A 15,123-nucleotide genomic window follows, 5' to 3' on the forward strand; every position below is an offset into this window, starting at 1 on the left:
AGGGTGTGCAGAACCGCTGGGGGACTATATATATTGTGCTCACAAATATTTCAAGCTCATGCTCTTTGATTTTATGTATCGCAGCCATTCTACTGCCTTTGTGCTGATTTTATTCACATGCCTGACATCAGACCTGGGCTTCAGCATTTCCCAGGAACCACACCTCAGTGAGGCCAGACCAGCTCTGGAATCTTCACTAATCACAACCACGCTACGCAGAGCACAGATTTCCTCTACCCCCTTAGTTACACAGCCTCAAAAATATGCTTCAAGTCAACAGCTTTGCAAAGAGAGACAAAATCCCCTCCCTGTAAGCAGTGCCACTCCCTGCTGCTGCTCCGATAGCCCCTGCCCTCCACGCAAACAAGATGTCAGCAGCTATTAGGGGAAAAAAAGCCCTGAAAAAAATCAACTTGTTAGGAAAATAGACTGTGACAGTCCATAGACGTTTTTATCCCCTCTTAATTCCTGGCAAAGTAGGTGATATATGTTCCTGCTCTCATAGACAGTTAAAACCCCAATGGGACGTGTCATTTTGGGAACGAAAGGCACTGTTTCGTGCCTGTAGGGATGTACATAAGGATGTACACCACATTCATCACGGTGCTATCTGAGCACTTCCATGTCATGAGCTAGGAATGTGTTTGCAGAGCTGGGGAACGTATATGTCCTGCCAGGACCATATATCTTAGCTGCGGGGCCCTTACCATCGCCACGTAGTTCTCCTCACTGTCTCCCGAGTCAGTGCTGGTGATGCTCTGGGAGGAGACAGGGCGACAGTATTGCAAAGAGCCGGCGTTGAAGGTCTGGCTGTAAGGACAAGGGTCAATGTGTTAGTGATGGTTGCAGGTGCTGCTTGTCCAATGCCAAGGAGGGATGGGAAAGGGCAGCACTTGATGCCTCCAAGCATCACCATGCTCACAGCTGGGGACTGGGCATGAAGAAGACCTGTTGGCATTGACATTCTCCTAACTTGACCTTCCCATGGTTCAGAAATCACTGGGTTTAGTCTTCTTGGTTTTTTTTCTTTCTAGGACTTATTAATAACACCTTGCTTGCTGTGTACCCATAAGTCTCTTGCTATCAGCTCCGTAAATCAGGGTCCATGAACTCTTCTGTCTCACAGGAAGTATTTAATTGTGGAGGATGCAGGGCCAGCCTCAGTGGAGCTTCTCACCTTCAGCCTCACCACAGCTCCAGGATTTGTTTCCCGTGCAGGGCCCTATCCAAATTTTTTGCTGGAAAACAAAACCTCCAAGGCATTGTCTTGCTTTCAATTGGCCAAATCTAATTATACAGAATAACATAATGCAATCAGTGTCTGGCATTAAAGCTTGCGTCTTAAAAAGCTCTTTGTTGCTGCAGTAAAGGCAGGGTCATATGATTAGCTGATAAGGGAAAAATCCATTAGCTTCTCTGGGGTCGGACGTCTTGTCAATCAAACCCCGCTTGCTGTTTCCTGGTGCAGTGATTTCAGCACACAGCACTCATGCCCTGCAGTCAGTCTCCACACAATCCAATTTATTAGAGGAGTCATAGCAGCCAAGCTTTGCTTCTGCCTTTTATTGGACAACAGCAGACCACGAATTAGCAGCAGAACTGGAATTGTGTGAATCCTGTTATTTTTGGCCGGCAGACTTTACTCTGAAGTGCTTCAGTTTCATTTTGCAGACTTCCTTCAGGCTAGGCTTTGCTTTCAAGGCAATCAAAACACAGCTCGCTCAGACCCTGCGAGTGTCACCCTGCGTTTTGAGACTACAGCGGGGTTTTTTGGGGGAGAGCTGGATGTGAAATCATGCCCCGCGTCCCTAGTGTGGCCGAGTCGGGGTGGCTCAGCTGGGTCATGAGTCATGGTGGACCACAGGTCCGGTGTCAGAGCCACAGCTCCTCAGGAGTTGTCAGATCCCAGAAATAGGAAATGTCTTCAAAGGATCTTAATTAGCTGCTCGGCCACATGCTGGGCTTTCATGTGAAATCCCGACCTAAACAAATTTATCTTCCTGCCACCAGCTGTGATGTGGGGAATATGACTCTGGCTCTTCCAACACTTGACTAAGCTCATGAGGGGTCCAAGAGAGAAGCCCCTCTGCTTTAACAGAATCTGAACCAGGTCCTATGTCTGGGCATGATGTGACCAAGGAAATCCTTGAGCCCCAAATTGCCATGGTGTGGCAGAATATTTTAGGAAAGAATTACTCCATAAATGCCCCTCTTCCCAGATGGCTCCTGCTGGTCCCTGACGGGGGTAGTGTGTTGGTCAAGGTGGACTTTCAACCCAGTGCAGATGTTTGCATGGCATGACCCCACTCTGCAGCTCCTGTTTCTAAAATTGACAAAGACGACAATGAGGGCTGAAGGGATCATGCAGCTTTTGGGGAAATTCAGGTCTGCATCCAAAGTCTGGGCTCACTTCTAGCTTGATTCAAGATGGCTCATGAGGAACATGCTCCTTCAACAAAAAGAGATGGTGGGCCAGAAGAAACCTCTGCAGTGAGCGGAGGCAGAAGGGCAGTCAACATCCCGCTTACACTCAGCCAGACACGTTTAATCCATGGCAGAGGTGATGGTGTGGCTACATGTGGACACCAGTGAGAGCAAGACCAGAGATCTGCTGTTGGAGCAAAGCGAGAATTCATACCCCAACCATTACTCACGTTGGCCTGGACCAGGATTTCGTGACTGGCGATTTGAAGGGAAGCTCATCGATGACGGTGTTGTTCCTCAGGTCCAGCGGCGATGGCTTTGCTGGGGAGGGGAAAAGCCTTTATTCAGAGGCAGCGTGTTCCTACAATTCAGCATCCATGACCAGCATGAAAGGGTCCCCAACAAATTGTTGATTGCTTCCCATTCTGCTAATCAGCCCCCCAGCCCTCCTTGCTGATGACAAATACCCCCAACCAAAATCCCTGCACTCATTTATGCCAGGACTGGGGGAAAACAGTGAATTTGTACCTCTGACCCACAGCCCTAAAGTGGACGGGTGGCCCCAAAAGGGGAATGTGCCTCCCATGGAATGGAGATCTGCTAAAAATTTCCACACCCCAGAGTATAATAAACCCATTCATTAGGGAGCTGTGATAACCCACCAGATGGGAAAAAGACCAGGCTCTATCAGCCTTGAGCTGCCTCCAGCCAGAGCGTTTCCCCACAGGGAATGGGAAAGGACATCTGCAGGATAACATGAAAGTTCTTCTCATCACGGATGGTTCATTAGGTGGAAGAGAAGAGCGCTGCACTCCAGTCCTAGCCCTTGCCTAGTGTGTTGATGGGGCTAGGTGTTGAGACCCTAATGGTGGAAGCCCTCCTTCTCAGCATCTCCTTGGTGACCTGTCAGGCAATGGTTTGGGGAGGGATTTGGAGGATGCAGTCAAAGCCCTGAGGGAAGAACTGCCTCGAGCCAGCCAGTAGGAAACAGTAGGAGAAATTTGGGTCATCTGAATACAACACAGAGATTTTGGGGTGGAGCGTAAGGAGGGGTGCAGGCAAAGGGAGTGAGATCCTGCCTGTGACATGCATCTCCTGTAAAGACCAGGAAGGGCTTGAGATGGGCTCTTCAAGCACCATGAAAGCTGCATTTGCACCATAGTCGTCCTGAAAGAGGAAGGGGATAGGGAAGATCTGAAGGGTCTGACTGTGCTGGCCATAGCAAAGCACACTCCACATAGGATTCTACTGCGTGTGCACAATATGACAGATGTAGTCTGAAGTATTACAAGAACGGAAGGGTTCCTGGAAAGATTTGCCCACAAACAACCATTCTTACCTTTCCGGTCGGGTTTGAGGTTGCGGTTCACTGGTGGGGGCTGGATCTCACTCAACCGTCTGTGGCACTGTGCCATGGCTCCTCCTTTATGCACGGGGAGGGTGGCCGAGGACAACCCCACCAGGTCAAAGTGATGCGGCCCAGGGCTCATGGGGATGTAGAGATTTTGGGCATTGTCGTTGGCTTTCTCGGTGTGGATCAAGGGTGAGGAACCGGGGTTCATGGGGACATAGTTGTCCTCGGAGTCGGTGCTGTGGGAGCGGGCCACCACTGCCTTGGCTTGCTGGGGGACAAGTGGGAGGACGTGCTGTGAGGATCAGACACTACTCAACCCCATCCCGCTACAAACCCCTTCATCTCATCATCACCGAACACACATCTGAGGTGGGACCAGCTCTAAAATGTCAGCACAGAGGGAAGGGATGGTCTGTCCCGTCCTCAGCCATCAGTTTGCACTGAGATGGTCTACCTCAGCTGTTTCCAAGACATTGCAACATCCTGAGTTCAGGGAAAGGTCTTAATTGGCCAGAGTTGAGCCTCTTCTCATCATCAGAGTGAGCTGCAGAAGCATGCTTAACCTGGAAAGTCATTTTTTCCCTGGGCTCTGGCCATGACTAAAATGCAATATGAAAGGCTGCTTTAATGTCATTTCCAGCTCAGGAAGTCTTAGAAAGTGTACAAAAGAGGCTGTTCTGGCAATACGTCAAAATTCAGCTCAGCAGCATCCCAGGCTTTCAGGAAGAAGCCAAACTCCTGGGTGATTTTTTTGGGTCAAAGCTCCAGGCAGACATACTCTGTGGAAGCACCTAAAGCAAAACTCTGCATGCGGTGCTGGGTGAGGTGGTTGTCCCTCCATCTCTACCCTGCAGGCCACAATGGTTTTAACTGAAATCAGTAATAAAACCCTTTTGGACTTAACTCTGCAGGACTGGGCTGTGAGGTCCAACCTGGAACCGACTCCTCTCTGAATCTATAAGGTGCAAATGGTGCCTTTAGTGTGGTGGCCGACACCAAGGCCAACTCACCAGGTAGGAGTTGTACCCATCATTCATTGACTCGACTGACTGCACAGCGCTGCCTCCCCCGTGCTGGGGGTATTCGTACGTCTCGCAAGAAGAAGCTGCAACACAACCACAAATGCACAATGTGTCCCAACGCAACTGCTAGTAAAAGGGGCCCTTGAAAACAAAATCCAGGTACTGGGAGGGCAGTATCTATTCCTGATGATTGAGACGCTGATGGGAAGACATGGTTTTTAGCCCGTGACAGACTCCCTGCTATGCTCACTCCCAATTAGCATCTCTCTGATGCGTCCACGCAACTGCATGTGCCACGCGGACCTAACCTGGTTCTGTCAAAGTGCTGCAAAATCCCAGGGGTAAAGATGTCAGATAAGGTAGATCACGGCGACAAAACTGTGTTAAGGGAGAGCTCCGTTACAGCTCGCTCAGCAGATGTAAAGCCTCCGGTAAGGGGAGGATGGGGTGAGGAGGGGGTGCTAAGCTCTTAGACTGGTCTGTCTACTGCTGAGCATGGGTCTGATCTCAGCCTAAATGTTGGTATTTAGGTAGGAGGAGATGGAAGAGGCATTTCAGGGATCTGTGTGTATCATTTACAGTATGTTTTCTCTCCAACCACCTCTTCTAAGTTACCTTGCAACTATCTCATCCTGGGCACAACGTTTGGAAAGGGCACATTCATCCATAGCCCATCCATGGCCAATGGGAAGGGCGGCTCTGCTGCACTGGGGATGTTGGGTCTTGTAGATGTGCAAAATTACATCCCTGTCTGGTGAGCAAAACCAAGGCAGCTCCAGGCTGAAGTACGTTCTGATAAACCTGGTGACGAATTGAAGTAAAAGCAAGGTAAAAAAGGCTGATATCACCAAAATCTGGTGAAAGGCTGCATGGGCAAGCAGGTTTGGGGTTTTGGTTCAACGTACAACACAGCCAAAAGCCAGCTGAGCTGCTCCGGTGAGCAGAGCCCTGGGGATGCCTCTCTATGCCTGTTGCATACAAAAACCGAGGCCAGATCCTGACTGGGGAGAGCTTCTTTGTGTTCAGTCCCCTGGTTGATGCCAACAGCTAAGCCAGCCCTACCGCAACCCAGTAGGATTGACCTGTCCAAGACTGCTAGACCCAACAAAGCCACCCCCAGCTCCCCACCCCCAAATTCACCTCGGTGCAGCCTGCTGTTCTCCACCGCTGGCAGCGTGTTTCTCCGGGGAATGGTGGCTGCCATGGGGGCCAGCCCTAAGCTTTCACCGGGTTGGGGCCGCTGGGGTGGGCTGCCCCACCGTGGCTCCGTCTGCCCGGGTTTCGGGGGCCGCGGGGGTGGTGCAGCGGGCGAGTCGCTGGCGGCCACAGCCAGAGCATTGTGGTTCTTGTCCAGTGTAAATGTCCTGGGGATCTGGTAGACAGAGAGCGGGGTGGCAGGGATGTCATAGGAGTCCATGGAGAGCTCCCCAAACTCCTTGCATAGGGTGTTGTTGGGAGTCTTGTAGGTGTAGACCTCCTCGTTATCGGTTTCGGAGCTGGTGAGGCTCGATTTGGGGTGGGTGTAGGAACCGAAGGCGCGTGGGAGGTCATATGCACTGTCCCTGAAGTCCGAGTTGTGCCGGCTGGGTTTTGGCAGGCTGTAAAAGCCGTGGAGCTGCCCACCAACTCCGTTCACGCAGTGCCCGTTGCCCTGTGAGAGCTTCTGGACCGCTGTGTCACTCCGCATGAAGAAGGCGGACCTTGTGGCCTGGGAGAAGCTGGCGCTTCTGCAGACGAAAGGGAGAAAGGGGCTGAGAAGGGGGGGGAGCCGGTCCTGGGGTGCACAGAGCTCTGCTCCCCCCATTTGTCACCTTCCCAACCCGCATTGCCCAACCCCAGGGCAATGGGAACAACTCAGACCCCTCCAAACATGCCCACAACCCATTTTATCCTGAAACACCTTCAAAATGCCTCTGTCATGGGTGGGAGGTACCTGCACCCTGCTCCATGATAAGGCTATGAGCAAGAACAAGCCTTTTATCCAGATATAAATTGCTCCAAAAGGGCAATTTTCACACCAGCTGACAGTGACCCAAGACACGGCTGTAAAAAGCCACCCCATCAGCATCGCCATCACGCATTGGCCGCCCATCCACAGTGCAGGAGGGAGGCTTACTCTCACCTCTGCCTCGCAAATGTTTTCGAGAGGGACTGGAAAAATTCATGATGGGGATTATTTCAAAGCCTCCAGCCATGCCACCACCCTGTCCTCTTGCGGGGCAAGCCCTGGGGAGGTGAGGGCAGTCCCCAGCTGGGGTTTGGAGTTTGCAACCCTGATCCGCAGGGGAGGAGGAATGAACCTCAGGGCTGAATTCAGATTTATAAAAGGCCTCGAGTCCCACAGGGTGAGCAGGGCATCATGGTCACTAGGTCTGTGCCTTGCTAATAATTCCTTGATTTGTATCGTGGACGTGCCCAGGGACACTAGCCAGGATGGAGGATGAGCACTGGGGAGACCCTGATCCTCTAACAACTGCTTGTTAGCCACCGCTCCTCCACTGATTCCCTCCAAGGTGTTTCGTCTCTTGTTTTATCCCTCCTACTGCTTCCTCTATCAACACTCCAATGTTGCAGAAGACGATGAGCCCCATGGGATTGGCTTTCTGCATCCATAACCCCAGTAGATGACATTTTCTCGAGTCAGGGGATGCTTGAATTGGCCACTTGGGACTTTTCTTTCCCCCATCCTCAACCCCTGCCACCACAAAGCAGCTCCCCATCCTGCAAGACTTGGGGAAATGTGAGCATTGCATTGGAAGTGCTGGGACACGAGGGCAAGATGCGGCAGAGCTGAGCACGGGTGATAACGATACCTTCCCTGAGCTGGCTGAAGCAGCGTGGAAGAAGAAGATATGGCAAAGCTCCAAAAAAGGGTTACCCTGCCATGAAGAGCTAATGCATATGCACCAGGAGACGGTGAGAGGTAGCCTTGGGCTGTGTCTTTTTGCTCGCAGAGGTATAACCATGAGTGGGTCAGGCTTTTAGGGACCACACGCTCACAGCCAGAAAGAGCTCAGCCAGCCCCATGTAAACATCTCCCCGTGGAAGAGAGTTCTGCCCTGTATCAATCACCATGCTGGGAAAAAGGGAAATGGTTATGGGGGGGGTTTCCAGTTGCAGCAAATCACTGGGGAAGTTCCAGCCCTATGGGAAAAGCTGGGAGATGCTGGTTTACAGGACTCCAGCGGGGTTAGTACTCTGCAGGGACAACAGGGACTCTGTTTCATGGAGCCAGCACGAGATGGCGCTCAGAAATAGGGCTTATTTGGGGAAAAAACAAGCGATGCTGTGATATGACAAATCTCTGCCGCCTTTGGAACTCAGTCTGCATTTGGAACTCAGTCTGCCCGGGAGACGTTTGGGCTCTGGCAGGGTCTTTTCGGCAGAGGACTTGAAACATCTCATGGGTTAATTATTCAGCATTGCCTGCCAATTAGCTACTATTACCCTCATTTTATGGATGAGTAAAGTAAGAGCTCAGGAGCTGGAAGGGGAGGGATTCCCAGGAGTCCTGCAGCCTGGCCCCGTGCATTGGGCATTGATTAGGGCAATTATTTCTGGCCCAGTTGCAGAAGCTGCCGCTGGCCAGTTTTTCTCTGCCCACCAAAGCATTGGTGCTCGCTCCCTCCTCCTCCGGGTCCCAGCCACGCTCAGGCTCTCGGAGGGTGGCTTTTAGGTATCCTCATAGCTAGAGCGTCAGAGGGCCTTTTTTTAAACACTGTTCCATTAAGTCCATCTGAAGTTAATTTTTCTGAGCCTTTTTCAGTTGTTGTTTTTCGGGTAGGGAAAGGCAGCTGCAGCAGCAAAGCCCAGTGGAGGCTGCAGCCTGGGCTCTGCTCTCACCCCACGCCAGCTGGGCTCCGACTGCTGCTCCCTCCCTCCCTTCTCACCGCTCCCGCGAGCCAAAACCCTTCACGTCAAAAAAACTCCTTGCTATTTAAGGCAACCGGCTGGGTCCGGAGGCAGAGAGCTGTCGCTCGCTCAGAAATACCACACTGTGCACCAAGGGCTGCCACGAAGCCCAGCGAGCTCTGGAAGGGATGATCGGCAGAGTGGTGCAAACCCTGCCCATCCCTCTGGTTGTGTTTTTTTCTGATTAAAGGCAGGAATTAGGGCCTTGTCTGCAGGATTACAAAGTGGTTGAGGTTGGAAGGGACCTCTAGAAGTCATCTGGTCTAACGCTCCTGCTCAAGCAGGGCCACCTAGAGCTGGTTGCCCAGGACCGTGTCCAGATGGCTTTTGAATATCTCCAGGGATGGAGACTCCACAACCTCCCTGGGCAACCTGTGCCCGTGCTCGGTCACCCTCACAGTGAAAAAGTGTTTCCTGATGTTCAGAAGGACCCTCCTGTGTTTCAGTTTGTGCCCATTGCCTCTGGTCCTGGCACTGGGCACCGCTGACAAGAGCCTGGCTCCGTCTTCTTCGCATCCTCCCCACAGGTATTCATATACATTGATGACATCCTCCCCGAGTCTTCTCTTCTCTAGGCTGAACAGATCCAGCTCTCTCAGCCTTTCCTCTTAGGAGAGATGCTCCAGTCTCTTCAGCATCTTCATGGCCCTTTGCTGAACTCTCTCCAGACTGTCCATGTCTCTTGTACAGGGGAGCTCAGAACTGGACCCAGCACTCCAGATGTGGCCTCATCAGTGTTGAGTAGAGGGGAAGGATCGCCTGCCTTGCCCTGCTGGCAATATCTGGCCTAATGCAGCCCAGGATACCATTTGCTTCCATGGCTGCAAGGACCCATTGCTGGCTCATGTTCAGCTTGGTGTCCACCAGGACCCCCAGGTCCTTTTCTGCCAAGATGCTTTCCATCTGGATGGCCACCAGCATATATAGGTGCCTGGGGTTGTTCCTGCCCAGGTGCAGGACTTTACACTTCTCCCGGTTGAACTTCATGAGGTTCCTGCTGGCCCATTTCTCAAACTTGTTGAGGTCCCTCTGGTGTATCAGCATAACCCTCGTGGTATATCAGCCACTCCTCCCAGCTTGGTGTCATCAGCAAACTGGCTGAGGGTACACTCTGCCCCATCATCCAGATCATTAATGAAGATGTTAAACAGGACTGGACCCAGTATTGACCCCTGGGGTACACTGCTAGTGACTGGCCTCCAACTAGACTCTGGGCCACCGATCACCACCCTCTGGGTCCAGCCATTGAGCCAGTTTCTAATACAACCCAGAAAGCCAGGAAAGCTGTGAGCTCGCTCAGGAGGTCACCACTCCGACCTCCTCCTCCCAACTGTGATGAGATGAGACCATCACTCAGGGCTTTCTCCAGGTGGGTTTTGCAGACCTCCAAGGATGGAGGTGGGTCGAGCCACTCACCCCCAGCCCTCCCTCAGCTGCCCCTGAGGTTTGCTCCCAGGTGGGCTACAATACCTTGCGTTTTCTGACTTTCTGCTCATACACTGGTGGAGGAAAAGGTAGTCCTGGGGGGCACTGGCGGACAGGGTGCTCTGGAGGTGGCCGGCGGGCGAGTCGAAGGTGAACAGGGTGGGCTGGCTGGAGTGGGACGGCGCTGAGGACTTGCGCTCTCGCAGCAGGTGGTGGCTGGCACTGCTGAGTTCTGCCGGGGAGGACCGCGGTGCATGGTTCATGGAGGCGATGCTCCTCAGGGTATCTGTGAAGGGAAAAAACATACCAGTAAGCGGCCAGATGCAGTGACCCCACAGCCTGTGTTGCCAGAATTTTCCTTTCTTAAATGCTGCGGCATTTATGGAGGTCAGTGGGTTTTGCTTATGGCTCTGAGTGATGCGCTCAGCAGCAGACTCCTCTACCTGGAGCACATGCAACTACAGGTACCATGTAGGGAAATAAATATTTTATCATATTTTAAAATTTTATCAAATTTTATCACATGCTTAGTAGCTTGCAGGGATGTCTGGGGGATGTCAGCCCAATTCACAGGGAGCTCAGTGGGTTGTTATAACCTGGTTAAAAAGGAAAAGGAAGAGAAGAGCTTTCACACCGCAGTTTCTGCTTATTCTGTCTTTTCTTAAAGACCTTTTGTAGGTGGCTTTAGCAATGTGATTAAAGTCATCCCCACCCTCCTGTGTAAGGGCATCACTGCTATCCTTTTACAGTTGGGTAAACTGAGGCCAGGGAATGTGGATGGACATAATGACAGCAGAGATGAAAAATATTCCCACGTTCCCCAGTTCTCTATTAAATTTGTGACCTCAAAAGAGTTCCAGCTGTTTTCTGCTAGTAAAATGGGATGCAGACCCAACGCATGACTCCTAGTGCCTGCTCCCCTTGCTCAAGGAGAAATACACTTTAAAATATTAAATTCATTTCAACAGAGAATATCCCAGAGGTCAGGAATAATCACCTGACGACTCCAGCCCTCTAATAAATGTGCTCCAAGAATTTGAACCTGGGATGAATTTTTACAGCCAAGCTGTAAACCCCCATTACAAGAAAAAAAAACCTACACCAAGCCCCAGAAGACTCATAAGCTGCAGAATATTTTGGGAAAGCTGATCCATCTCTGGCTGCAGAAGACCATGCAGAAGACAATGCATGGTGTCCCTGCCGTGCATGCCCTCCTGGCATGTGAAAACCACTCATTGCAGTTCACTGAAGTCACCCTTTATAATAGTTGTGATTTACATTTATTTGATGCTGATGCAAAATGCAGAAAAGACCCAAACCCTAACAAAAAGGCCATCTTTCCCTGGGTAAATCCACCCATTTTCTGGCTGCCATTGATTTAGGGATTGCTCCCAGGTTTCCCCCAACACGATGTCCACCTGCTCTTCAAATTTGACTTCAGACACCCATAAGGGAACCTGCTCCGACATGGGCATGAGGGGGATTTTACAGATTTCCAACCTCTTTTTTTCATTCCTTCCCTCAAATCCCAGAACCTACCAGAAATTTTGGGCCTGACCCTCTTACACTGCAGATAAATGAGTTCTCTGTGAAATGACTGTCATGGCTCGGACAAGGAGGTGCTGCGCACAGGGTGATTTTTCACTGACTTCTGAATCATGTCAAGATACAAAATCGATCTGTCTGCTGCTCGTTCATTGCTGCTACATTTTTTTTCCTGGCGTTACTGCAAACTTCACCCGATGCAGAAAAAGTACATTAATAAAAGCCAAAGAGTGTGGCTCGACTCTTGTTGTTTGGTTTGTGCTAAACACAGAAAGGATCAATATTTAACATTGACATTAATACTGGGGGATGAGAGCTTAGAACTCCAATTCCTATCTTCTTTGCATGGGCATTAAAGATCCCTCGGTGCTTTTCATGGGAGTAAATGGCCGTCTCGGTGTCCTTGGACAAAACAGTGCCTTGACCCTCATTCTTATTAAATATTTATCCCATAGCACTGCAGACTGTTCCCCATCGGAAAAAGAGTCTTGAGAGCTCTGTGAGTCCCAAATGTCAGTCCCAAATCAAGTGCTCTGAGATCAGCCAGTGTGGTAGAGTCCACACCCACATTGCTACCAAAACCAGGGTGGCTGCACCCAAAGTGCCTCTCAGGAACAGCCCCCCGGTCTTGCTGCCTCCTGAATCACAACCAGGAATTGCCCATGACATTGGGCTTTGGCCAAGACTCTTCCAAGGATGGTATGAGGATGGCAGGTTAGTTTTATGTCCCCATCCCAGCATGAAGGTCGCCTCTGGGGACAACTGTGAACTGCGCTGGGTTGGGGTCCGTCTGCTCTGAGCAGTCCTCCAACACTATCGCTGTGGGCTCTGCACTTGCCGTTGCATGGAAAAGCCATGGCAGGCCAAAATACACTCAGGAGTCAGAAATTACAGTGATTTATTTGTGCCAACAGAGCCTAAGGAGAGAGATGGGGCTGCACAGAGGGGATGGTCCCCAGCACCACCCCAGGGCACAGAAAATTCAAATCACAACACTTTGAGGAGCCCAGTGAACCCCACACTGCCAGGACACCCTAATCTTTTCCCAAAAATCAGTCTGATTTGGGAAAACCAGAGAGCGCAGTGCAAAAGACGTGCTCATTGAAAGCAGGATGAATTACTCCACAGTTACTCCAACCACATAAAAGAAAACAGGGGACAAAGGGGAGAAGGTGGCAATGCCCGGTAAAAGCACATCGCTTCCCTGGGGGAAGCCGCTCTATCGGCGTCCGCATTGATTTTCAAAATTAATTCCCAGCTCGCTTCCCACAGCGACCCGGCCACCGAGAGCATTAGCGAGAGCCAATTCAGGAGTCACGTACTCCATTAGGTCTGTGAGATGAACTCTGTAATAGCAGGTGAGAGATGGATTGCTTCACGGGGCTGGGAGGGTATTGCAAGTACTGGGAAGATAAATCCTGTGGCTGCAGAAGGGGACTGCCAAGATTGCTCTGTATTTTTTATGTTGTGGGGTTTTTTTTCACTAGAAAAAAGGGCAGCTCATGCGCCCGGGTCACATGCTGATGATGGGTCCTGCTGGGGGGCAGAAACAGAGGTGAGAAAGGAAATCGAGGCAGAAAAATAGTATTTGATCACTAGTACATGCTAAAGGGAAAAGTCAAGACATTTGTGCTTTCACATTGGCCTGAAACAGAGACAGGGTAAGGCGTACAAGGTGAATTATGAGCCAGAGGTCCCAAAGACATTTCAACTCACCATGCTACAGTGCCCAGCTCCCAAGCAATGAGGACCAACGCTCCTTTCCCATGTCCATGCAGGGCACTTAGTGACTAACCTCCGGGGCGTCCCATCCAGACGCCTCCAGGTGTCAGTCCCACCCGCATCATGACCGAAGATGCTCAACTCAGTCCGACCACGAGCCAAAAAGAATGATGCTTCTCCATCCCTCACAGCCATCCACCTCGGGGTCGTGGATAAACCCGTGGCCCTCCTTCATTCAACAGCGTAGACGTAGCCTTCAAATCCCTTGGCTTTATGTTGAGAACTTGAGTTTATGTTGAGGGAATGTGTCAAATACAGCCAAGGAGGGATAAGATCCTGTTCCAGTTCCTATTGCCATTCCCAGGGGGGAAGAGTTAAGGTTATGTAGTGGGGCCATGTGGGAAGTTTCAGCTTAACCCCACGTTTCCTGGCTGGTTCTCCTCTGAGTTCAGGGAACTGGACTCTCACGGTCTGGAAAAGGCGGCGTTGGACGCCCACAACTTAAAATTTGATGTCAGCAGCACGATTTGCATGCATACATCACACTGGGCTCAGGCTACAGCTGTTGCGCTGGTCCCTGTGAGAAAGCGAGCCAGAGGCTTGGCGGGGACGAGCCTGCAAAACCCTACAGTGCCAGGTGGACTTTGGTCGGCCAAAGGCTCAGCACTCACTAGTCCAGGTTAAGATGTGCCTTTTTGGCCATGTGTTGCAGCAAAGGGGGAAAAAACCTCCTTGTAACTCCATCCCCGAAGAAAAATACTCAGCTGCGAGCACGGCCGGCAACGGGACCAACTAGGCTGGGAGCCAGGAATTTTTCATGAATGTTTTCAATCCCCCAAAGCAGTATTTCCCTCCTTGCTGACAGCTCTGAATTCCCTCGCTCAGAGCGCTCGACTATTGCTGTGTGCACATAGCTTCACACAATGTTCCTGGGCTTATCTGAGTGAAATAATTACGTAGCCTCTTTTGGAAATTGTTGCTCAGAACGGCCTTTTTCACTGGAGCTGCGATGTCAGCTTTCCCCGGCTGAAGGCAGAGGCTGGGACTACAACTCCCTGTATCCCATGGACTTGAAATGACGCCCCTGGGAAGGTGTCGATTTTTGCGTGTACCTAAATTCCTGCACTCCCGTTGAAGTTCACAGCAAAGGTGCCAGGTTTGCTTGGCATCCCTGAGCGGCACAAAATTCCCCATGATGCCCACACCGCGCTGGCAAAGGTGAGCTGGTCCAAGGGGCCTCGCAGATAAGGGATCCTCAGATCTGCCCTGGCAAATGAGGTCGTGAAACACCTTAGATGATGCTGCTGACTTTGTGCCAGTTAAAACTTATGGCCGAGGAGATTTTTTTCAGGAGGGAATGGTAGAAATCTACTAGAAATAATCCCTAGGAGGGCGTGGGGCGGAGTGCGTGCATGCACTATCATCCTCCCCACTCTTTGGAGCAGCTCTGTCATTTATCAGCAAAAAAAAGGGGGAACCTTCTCCCGTGTGACTCTGCCTGCACCTCCGCTTTCACTGCCAGCTCACTCCTCGAGCACAAATACAAAAAAATAATTAAAAAAAGACAAACAACCCTACCAAAACAAGCCTTCCACGTGCTTCTCCTGGCAGGGAGAGAACAAACAACATGTCCAATGGACGAGTCACCATGCCACTGCGCTGCCAGGAGGCCCTGGGATGACATGAGGATGAGCATGGCACCCGAGGAAGGTTTATTTA

General features: G+C 51.1%; 1 protein-coding gene across 3 annotated transcripts in view; it reads right to left on the reverse strand.

Moving 5' to 3' along the window:
* The window catches only part of GAB2 (GRB2 associated binding protein 2), a 98,127-nt gene that overhangs the window by 9,367 nt on the left and 73,637 nt on the right, over window positions 1-15,123 (reverse strand). For all 3 annotated transcript variants that reach the window (XR_008238945.1, XR_008238944.1, XM_052812667.1), the window contains exons 3-8: window positions 10,183-10,423; window positions 5,941-6,527; window positions 4,789-4,883; window positions 3,764-4,046; window positions 2,655-2,745; window positions 708-810 (exon numbers count right to left, since the gene is read on the reverse strand). Coding sequence is in view for 1 of the 3 variants with exons in the window: in XM_052812667.1 (XP_052668627.1) it covers window positions 708-810; window positions 2,655-2,745; window positions 3,764-4,046; window positions 4,789-4,883; window positions 5,941-6,527; window positions 10,183-10,423 (1,400 nt within the window). In the remaining 2 variants the exon portion in view is untranslated. The remainder of the gene's footprint in view (window positions 1-707; window positions 811-2,654; window positions 2,746-3,763; window positions 4,047-4,788; window positions 4,884-5,940; window positions 6,528-10,182; window positions 10,424-15,123) is intronic.

Source organism: Harpia harpyja, chromosome 17 (assembly GCF_026419915.1).
Source record: "Harpia harpyja isolate bHarHar1 chromosome 17, bHarHar1 primary haplotype, whole genome shotgun sequence".
NCBI lineage: Eukaryota > Metazoa > Chordata > Aves > Accipitriformes > Accipitridae > Harpia > Harpia harpyja.